Source organism: Salmo salar, chromosome ssa07, assembly GCF_905237065.1.
Source record: "Salmo salar chromosome ssa07, Ssal_v3.1, whole genome shotgun sequence".
NCBI lineage: Eukaryota > Metazoa > Chordata > Actinopteri > Salmoniformes > Salmonidae > Salmo > Salmo salar.
The window spans coordinates 5727543-5736869 of NC_059448.1; the positions used below are offsets into that span (position 1 = coordinate 5727543).

At 46.8% G+C, this 9327-nt stretch overlaps 1 protein-coding gene across 1 annotated transcript in view; it reads left to right on the forward strand.

The window, feature by feature from the left end:
- Positions 1-9327, forward strand: part of prox3 (prospero homeobox 3) — a 34218-nt gene that overhangs the window by 22944 nt on the left and 1947 nt on the right. Inside the window, 5 exon segments of the mRNA XM_045721456.1 lie at positions 4770-4954; positions 4957-6508; positions 6654-6761; positions 8427-8639; positions 9150-9327. The exon segment at positions 9150-9327 is cut by the window's right edge and continues 1947 nt beyond it. Coding sequence (XP_045577412.1) covers positions 4803-4954; positions 4957-6508; positions 6654-6761; positions 8427-8639; positions 9150-9323 — 2199 coding nt within the window. The 5' untranslated portion in view covers positions 4770-4802 and the 3' untranslated portion in view covers positions 9324-9327.

Below are 9327 nucleotides of genomic sequence, written 5' to 3' on the forward strand. Positions count from 1 at the left end.
AGAATGTAGGGACGGCAGGTAGCCTAGTGGTTAGAGTGTAGGGACGGCAGGTAGCCTAGTGGTTAGAGTGTAGGGACGGCAGGTAGCCTAGTGGTTAGAGTGTAGGGGCGGCAGGTAGCCTAGTGGTTAGAGTGTAGAGGAGGCAGGTAGCCTAGTGGTTAGAGTGTAGGGACGGCAGGTAGCCTAGTGGTTAGATAGTAGGGGCGGCAGGTAGCCTAGTGGTTAGAGCGTAGGGGCGGCAGGTAGCCTAGTGGTTAGAGCGTAGGGGCGGCAGGTAGCCTAGTGGTTAGAGCGTAGGGGCGGCAGGTAGCCTAGTGGTTAGAGCGTAGGGGCGGCAGGTAGCCTAGTGGTTAGAGCGTAGGGGCGGCAGGTAGCCTAGTGGTTAGAGCGTAGGGGCGGCAGGTAGCCTAGTGGTTAGAGCGTAGAGGCGGCAGGTAGCCTAGTGGTTAGAGCGTAGGGGCGGCAGGTAGCCTAGCGGTTAGAGTGTTGGGCCAGTAATCGCAAGGTTGCTAGATCAAATCCCCGAGCTGATAAGGTAAAATTCTGTCGTTCTGCCCCTGAACAAAGCAGTTAACCCACTATTCCTAGGCTGTCATTGTAAATAACAGTTTGTTCTTAACTGACTTGTGTGGTTAAATAAATAAAATAATTCACTGCGGCAGCCTGCCTGTGTGATAACATAGTATATTATCCAGGGCCAGTTGTTGGATTCTATTCACTCCAAAACTCATGCTCTCTCCTCCCTGGACAAGTCTCTGAGACTATTATTAAAAACTAACATGTGTCCATCCCTCTGTCCCCAGGTGAGTCTGCTGGGCTGTGGGAACTCTAGAGCAACACATCAACAAACCTACCACCCTGTTGTCAGCTGTCAGCAGACTGTTTCGAGGAAGGATGCAACTATCACTGCTTTCAAAGGCCACAGTCAAGTTTTTTTGTATAAACAACTTGTTTTTTTTATTGTTTATTATAAAAAAAAGTTTTCTAACTTCTGTGGTATAAGTGATTCAAAAGGTCTCATGTCCAGGGTAAATACATCTTTATTCATGTATATCCGACACATCAACACAGGCTTGTCAACTAAAATATATATATATATCGCAGACAAGATTTAAGAATGGTACAAGTAGACAAAGTGACTATAAGTCAGTGCTTGTGTCTACAGCTGTTGGTATGAATTTGAATGGTTACATACAATACATGTTGATAGAATGGCTGAGAGACAGAGAGACTGTTGCTGTACTCCCCAGGTAAGGACCTTGTTTCCGGGTACCACTAAAGGCCACAGTCTTCAGCCAGGCAGCTTGAAGATGTCACCATCCAGGCCCGTTTCACAGCATGCAGTCGCCTGATACATCATTTACCTTTCATCACCAAAGACATGTTAGCGTTTACTGCACATGTTGCTGAAACGATTCAATCTTTTGGTTCGTGTCATTGATTATATGGAAATTCACATACAATATTCAGTTCATAAGCATTGACTGTAATACCTCTAAGGATCGGGTAGGCAACCCTGGGCCTGGATTGCCGCAGCCACTTCATGTTTTTGTGTGTGTTGAATTTAGGAAATCACTGAACTGATCAATTAGCACAGTTGGTCAGGGCTGCGTTCAGTACAAAACATAATGGAACGTTCAACTGATGAAACTGTACTGAAGACCAGTTGAAAAAAAACTTGGGAGTGGTTGGGTTTGTGGGGGTCTTAAAATTGCACCGCTGCCCTTTTTCAATACACCACTCGTTGCTTCAAGCCACACCCTGGCACTCCCACCGAACGGAGAAAACGCGTCTCAAATTCTGTTCCGAGAACGTTTTTGGGGAAAACGTGTCGTTCAATACAAACCGTTACGCAACGTAGAAAACGATCACGCGAACTGAACGCACCCTGAACGCAGCCCGTGGCCAAAATCCTGCAGTACCCGCGGCACTCCAGGAACAGGGTTGCCTACCCCTGCTGTGGGATTCTGGGGTGAAAGGACTGCTCTGTAAGGTAATGGGCGACAGCTTTCTTCCAGAGCAATAGCTATCTAGGTCCTAGGATAACCTCCACCTTGTCCACCACCTCCACCAATGTAATTGAATTGCACTCAAAGACAGTCTAGGCAAAAACTGATCCTAAAATCAGTACTTCTACTCTGAAATACTTTGTGAATGTGTGCCCTGGCCTATCAGCCAGCAATGCCACTCCATCTGAAATGCAACAAAAACAACTTGAATAAGACTTATCTTATTTTGTACATTATGCTAGTTAGCTAATGAAACATTATTGTAAATGCGCACAAGCCTAATCAGCCAAATTATATGAAAACAACAAATCCTATTTGCAGTGATATTAGGAGGGACATTTTCCTGGACAACTTTCTGTCACCAATTCATCAAACAGGCAGAGGAACAAAGTCGTTTGACAAAAAGTGTTCAATAGTCAGTAACTTGCTGCTAGTCTTTAAAATATAGCTTCCAGTTATATAGCTAGTTGTTGTTTTCTAGAAACCTAGCTACTGTTACAGATGGTGGGAGTAAGCTAACTTTAGCTTTCCCCCAGAAGTTACAATATATATTTTTTTGCCTTTTATTTAAGGTAAATTCCTTGCCTAGTTAAGAACAAATTCTTATTTTCAATGACGACCTAGGAACAGTGGGTTAACTTGTTCAGGAGCAGAACAACAGATTTGTACCTTGTCAGGTCAGGGATTTGATCTTACAACCTTTCGGTTACTAGTCCAACACTCTAACCACTAGGCTACGCTGCAGCCTCAAGATAGCGGGCTAGTAAATGGCATTTTTTTTAATCAACTTTATCAATCAGATGAACAGCTAGCAAATGTATCCGTTCACCAATGTGTAACTTGTAGCAGCTAGCTGACAAGTTGTCGATGCATGCATCCACACGTGAAATCCGGTAATCTGGAGATACGTCGTTCTCAGCAGGGGCCAGCACTGCCACAGGTCTATGTGAAGATAGCCACAATAGTGGAATATTCGGTTCGCCTTCAAAATAAACGTACGGCACTGAAACTGACGCAAACGGATACAAATAGTGGAATCATGCCATATTCGGACTAAATAACACGTTTGGAATGTTGCTATATGAATGAAAGAAAACACAATTTAATTTGACAAAAAAAAAAGACAAATCAGTTAATCGCACTGTGGATGTAATTAGACTTAATAATTGTATATTATTTTTATTTAACCTTTTTATTTAACTTGGTTAAGGAATTGCATTTAAACATCAGCTATCTGAGCAGCTAACCGATCGCTGCAGCTGTACATAGTCCATCTGTAAATAGCCCACCCACCCAATCTACCTACCTCATCCCCATACTGTTTTTATTTACTTTTCTGCTCTTTTGCACACCAGTATTTCTACTTACACACCATCATCTGCTCATTTATCACTCCAGTGTTAAACTGCTAAATTGTAATTACTTCGCTACTATGGCCTATTTATTGCCTTACCTCCTCACGCCATTTGCACAAACTGTATATAGACTCTTTTTTTCTATTGTGTTATTGACTGTACGCTTGTTTATTCCATGTGTAACTCTGTGTTTTTTGTGTCGCACTGCTTTGCTTTATCTTGGCCAGGTCGCAGTTGTAAATGAGAACTTGTTCTCAACTAGCTTACCTGGTTAAATAAAGGTGAAATTAAATAATTCAGTTAAAAAGGGGCGTACTGTACAGCCTTACCCATGGATCTTGGTTCCATGAAATGGAGTATCAGCCAATTCAGTGACACCCAAAGAACACAACGTTGAAGAGTTTACACAGATATTAGCATTGTAGCTGATATTAGCATTGTAGCAGATATTATCATTGTAGCTCATATTAGCATTGTAGCTCATATTAGCATTGTAGCTGATATTAGCATTGTAGCTGATATTAGCATTGTAGCTGATATTAGCATTGTAGCTGATATTAGCATTGTAGCAGATATTAGCATTGTACCTCATATTAGCATTGTAGCTCATATTAGCATTGTAACTGATATTAGCATTGTAGCTGATATTAGCATTGTAGCTCATATTGCAGGACTTTGACTGTGGGAAATCACTTCCCCAGTCAGTCTATTTGTACGTATTGCATATTAATATCGCAATGTACAGGCTTTTTTATTAAATGTATTTATATTTTTTATTGAACCTTTTATTTAACTAGGCAAGTCAGTTAAGAACAAATTCTTATTTACAATGACGAATTCTACCCCATTTTAGGGACCCAAGATCAATAGGTATCCGCCTAGTCAGTGACACCCAAACGAACACAACTATGAAGAGAAATGGAAAAGAGATCGAATTTGAATAATTGAATATTTATCTATTTTTAGGCTGTTGGATTAGATAGTTAATGTTGCAACGGAATTATAGTAACCCCCTACCATGGTGACCATGGTGACTGATGTGACCTATTCACTGTAGGGTTAAACTGCCACACATTTAGTTGAATTAATGTATGGATTATAGCTAGATTCAAATCCTATTTAAAAGGTCACTTTCTCTTTTGTCTGTCTCTCTCTCTGTGTGTGTGTGTGCGCGTGTGTGTATGTGTGTATGTGTAAGTGTGTGTGTGGGGTACGGTACGGTCGCAATGGGGTGTAAGGTACGGTCACAATGGGGTGTACGGTACGGTCGCAATGGGGTGTAAGGTACAGTCGCAATGGGGTGTAAGGTACGGTCGCAATGGGGTGTAAGGTACAGTCACAATGGGTTTATCACTTTAAACACAAATTTGATTTCTAAACAGTTTAATATTTTCTCTCTTTCCAGAAACAGTCATCGACGAGGAGAAGAGAAGACTCCATGGATTCCCCTTCTGATCTGTTTGGTCGTCAGTCCTCCCTGATTTCTCCCTTTGACCCGTATCCTAACCCCTCCACCGCCCTTGACCTCCCCAGACACATCACACCCTCTGGAGGGGGCACGGTGCACCCTACCCTGGAGCCAACCCCTCCTCCCAACCCCACTACCCCCTCATCCACCACCTGCTGCAGCCTGGTGGAGCCCCCATGAGGTCCAAGGGGCAATTACACCTAGACAGATATAACAGGGAAGAGGAAGGGATGGAGGGGGAGAAGGAGGAAGGGATGGGTGGACGGTTGGTAGGGGTGGGGGGGAAGAGGCTGAGTGGGGCCGCCCTAGTGGCGGACTGGAGTTATGACATAATGAGAGTGAAACGATTGAGACTGGAGAGTCTAGTTTTCGGAGATGGAGAGATAGGCTTAGAGGAAGAAGAGGAGGAGGAGAAAGGGAGGAGGAGTGCAGAGAGGGGGAACAGGGAGAAAGGGCGGGAGGGGAGGAGGAAAAGGGAGAAAGAGGAGCTGAAAGAACAGTTGGAAGAGGCGAGAGGAAGACTGAAGGACTTGCAGGAGAAAGTATGGAAAGCATTCGGAGAGAGATCCGCTCAGGAGGAGGAGAAGAGGTGGAGCGGGGGAGAGCAGGAGGAGGATGGCGATGGAGAGATGAACAAAGAGGAGGAGGAGACGGCAAAAGGGATCACTGAAGAAGAAGTAGGAGAAATAGACGATCTCTCTCTTCCCTTCATCCCCTCTTCTCCCCATTTCCAAGGCATCGCTAAACAAGACCGAAAAGCGGAGGATCACGAGAAAAGGAGTGAAGAACAGAGGAACGTGAACGGAGGAGGTGGGGTGTTTTTGGAGGGGGTTTTGAAGAGGGCGGCAGTGTGGATGGGGTGTGGGGTGGTGAGGGGGGAGTGGGAGCGTTTTGGAGGGGAGCAGAAGTTTGCCCAAGCTTTGAAACAGGAACTGGGAAGCGCTGTAGCTCGAGTCATCGATAGGGTCCTCCGTCTATACACCCAAAACGACCCTCTACCTCGATCCATTCATCCATCACCCGGAGAGGGAAGGAACGTGGGAGGAGGCGGAGGAGGAGTGTGGGCAGCCCTGAGAGAGAGGGAGGAGAGGAAGGAGAGAGGACGCGGGGGAGGTTCAGCAACACACGACCAACCTCCCCACTCAAACGGAGGTCCGCCCCCACACCCCCACCAGGAACAATCTGAAGCGTTGCCGTTGATTACCCGTCGCCCCGACAACCGCCGAAACAATCTTCTACCCCCCAATAACCCAACTAAAAACACTCTTCTCCCTCCTCACCCCTTCCCCCCTCTCTGTCAGCCTCACCCCGCCTTCCTCCCCCCCTCCTCTCGTCATAAGGACTCCTCCCCCTTCCTCCCGCCCTCCTCCTGCCTGCTCCCCATCCCCCTCCTCCACTACACCATGCAACAGCTCTTTACTCGTTCTCTCTCTCACCTTCACCCTCTCCACAAAGGGGGCATTATGAACTCTGATGTTTACATGGAGGGGAACCCTTTCCCCCACCACCTCACCTCCTCCTCCTCTTCCTCTCATCCCTCCTTCCCTCCCCTCGCTGTGATGGAGGGATTGGATCGGCTGGATGGAGGGCTGCAACATCATCATGAGAGGGATGGAGGGATGAGAGGAGGAAGGGACGGAGGGATGGATTCTGGGATATATCTCGGTCTGGGTTCAATATCCTTTTTTTGGAGGAGTGGAGTGAGAAAAAGTGTGTGTGTGTGTGTGTGTGTGTGTGTGTGTGTGTGTGTGTGTGTGTGTGTGTGTGTGTGTGTGTGTGTGTGTGTGTGTGATCTCCATACTACTCCTTAACCATGGTTACTCTCAGGAGGGTTTGTCTCCCTGTCATCTGAAGAAAGCCAAACTGATGTTCTTCTACGCTAGATACCCCAGCTCTAACACGCTCAAGACTTATTTCCCTGATGTCAAGGTATTGTATTACACAAACACACACGGACTCTACAAGGTGTTGAAAGTGTTCCACAGGGATAACGGCCCATGTGGACTACAATGCTTCCCGCAGTTGTGTCAGGTTGGCTGGATGTCCTTTGGGTGAAGGACCATTCTTGATAGACACAGGAAACTGTTGAGTGTGAAAACCCCAGCAGCGTTGTAGTTCTTGACACAAATCAATGCACCTGGCACCTACTACCATACCCTGTTAAAAGACACTTAAATATTTTGTCTTGCCTATTCACCCTCTGAATGGCACACAAACACAATCCATGTCTCAAATATCTCAAGGTTTAACAATCATTCTTTAAACTGTCTCCTCCCCTTCATTTACACTGATTGAAGTGACATCAATAAGTGATCGTAGCTTTCACCTGGATTCACCTAGTCAGTCTGTCATAGAAAGAGCAGGAGTTCCTAATATTTTGTACAGTCAGTGTACTTCCCTGATGTCAAGGTACCAGTGCGCCCTCTAGTGAAACTATAATCAACTACAACAACACTGACTCATACAATACAACTGTGTCAAAGTTACCTCTGGACATCTCTCTTTCTCTCTCTCCCTCTCTCCTCTCTCTCTTCATCTCTCTTTCCCTCTTACTCTCTCTCTCTCACTCTCCTCTCTCGCTTCCTCTCTCTCTCCCTCTCTCTTCGTTTCTCTTTCTCTCTCTGCTCTCTCTCTTCATCTCTCTTTCCCTCTCTCTTTCTCTCTCTCCCTCTCTCCTCTCTCTCTTCATCTCTCTTTCCCTCTTACTCTCTCTCACTCTCCTCTCTCGCTTCCTCTCTCTCTCCCTCTCTCTTCGTTTCTCTTTCTCTCTCTCCTCTCTCTCTTCATCTCTCTTTCCCTCTCTCTTTCTCTCTCTCCCTCTCTCCTCTCTCGCTTCATCTCTCTTTCCCTCTCTCTCTCTCTCTCTCTCTCTCCTCTCTCGCTTCATCTCTTTCCCTCTTTCTCTCTCTCGCTTCATCTCTCTTTCCCTCTCTCTTTCTCTCTCCTCTCATCTCTTTCCCTCTTTCTCTCTCTCGCTTCATCTCTCTTTCCCTCTCTCTCTCTCTCTCCTCTCTCGCTTCATCTCTTTCCCTCTTTCTCTCTCTCGCTTCATCTCTCTTTCCCTCTCTCTCTCTCTCTCCTCTCTTGCTTCATCTCTTTCCCTCTTTCTCTCTCTCGCTTCATCTCTCTTTCCCTCTCTCTTTCTCTCTCTCTCCCTCTCTCGCTTCATCTCTCTTTCCCTCTCTCTCTCTTTCCCTCTCTCTTCATCTCTCTTTCCCTCTCTCTCTCTCCTCTCTCTCTTTCCCTCTCTCTTCATCTCTCTTTCCCTCTCTCTTTCTCTCTCTCTCCCTCTCTCGCTTCATCTCTCTTTCCTTCTCTCTCTCTCTCTTTCCCTCTCTCTTCATCTCTCTTTCCCTCTCTCTCTCTCCTCTCTCTCTTTCCCTCTCTCTTCATCTCTCTTTCCCTCTCTCTTTCTCTCTCTCTCCCTCTCTCGCTTCATCTCTCTTTCCTTCTCTCTCTCTCTCTTTCCCTCTCTCTTCATCTCTCTTTCCCTCTCTCTCTCTCCTCTCTCTCTTTCCCTCTCTCTTCATCTCTCTTTCCCTCTCTCTTTCTCTCTCTCTCCTCTCTCTCTTCATCTCTCTTTCCCACCTGTAGTTCAACCGCTGCGTGACCTCCCAGCTCATCAAGTGGTTCAGTAACTTCCGTGAGTTCTTCTACATCCAGATGGAGCGCTTCGCCAGGCAGGCTGCCCGCGACGGTGCACTCTGCCTGGGGAGAGATAGCAGAGAGACCCCCCTACGCCTGGGCCGGGACACTGAGCTCTATCGCATACTGAACATGCATTATAACAAGAGCAACGACTACCAAGTAAGTGTGAGGGGTGTAGGGACTTGCTGTCTATCTGTCTGTGTATCTCTCTTATACATGCACATTGAACGCCTCTCTCTCACCCTCCCTCTCCTTCCTCCTCTCTCTTTCTCTCTCTCACCCTCCCTCTCCTTCCTCCTCTCTCTTTCTCTCTCACCCTCCCTTTCCTCCTTCTCTCTCTCACCCTCCCTCTCCTCCACCTCCTTCCTCCTCTCTCTTTCTCTCACCCTCCCTCTCCTCCCCCTTCCTCTCTCTCTCTCTCTCTCCCTCTCCTCCCCCCTCCTTCCTCATCTCTCTTTCTCTCTCTCACCCTCCCTCTCCTCCCCCCTCCTCTCTCTCTCACTCCCTCTCTCCTTCCTCTTTCTCTCTCTCACACTCCCTCTCCTCCCCCTCCTTACTTTCTCTCTCTCTCACCCACCCTTCCTCCTCTCTCTTTCTCTCTCACCCCCCTCCTTCCGCCTCTCTCTCTATCCCCCTCCCTCTCTCCTTCCTCTTTCTCTCTCTCTCTAGGTTCCTGACAGGTTTGTGGAGATAGCAGAGTTAGCACTGAGAGAGTTCTACACGGCGATACAGACTGGGAGAGATAGTGACCCCTGCTGGAAGAAATACATTTACAAGATTATCTGTAAACTAGATAGCCCTGTTCCGGATAGTTTTAGGCTGCCTGGCTGTCCAATGGGCTGAGGAG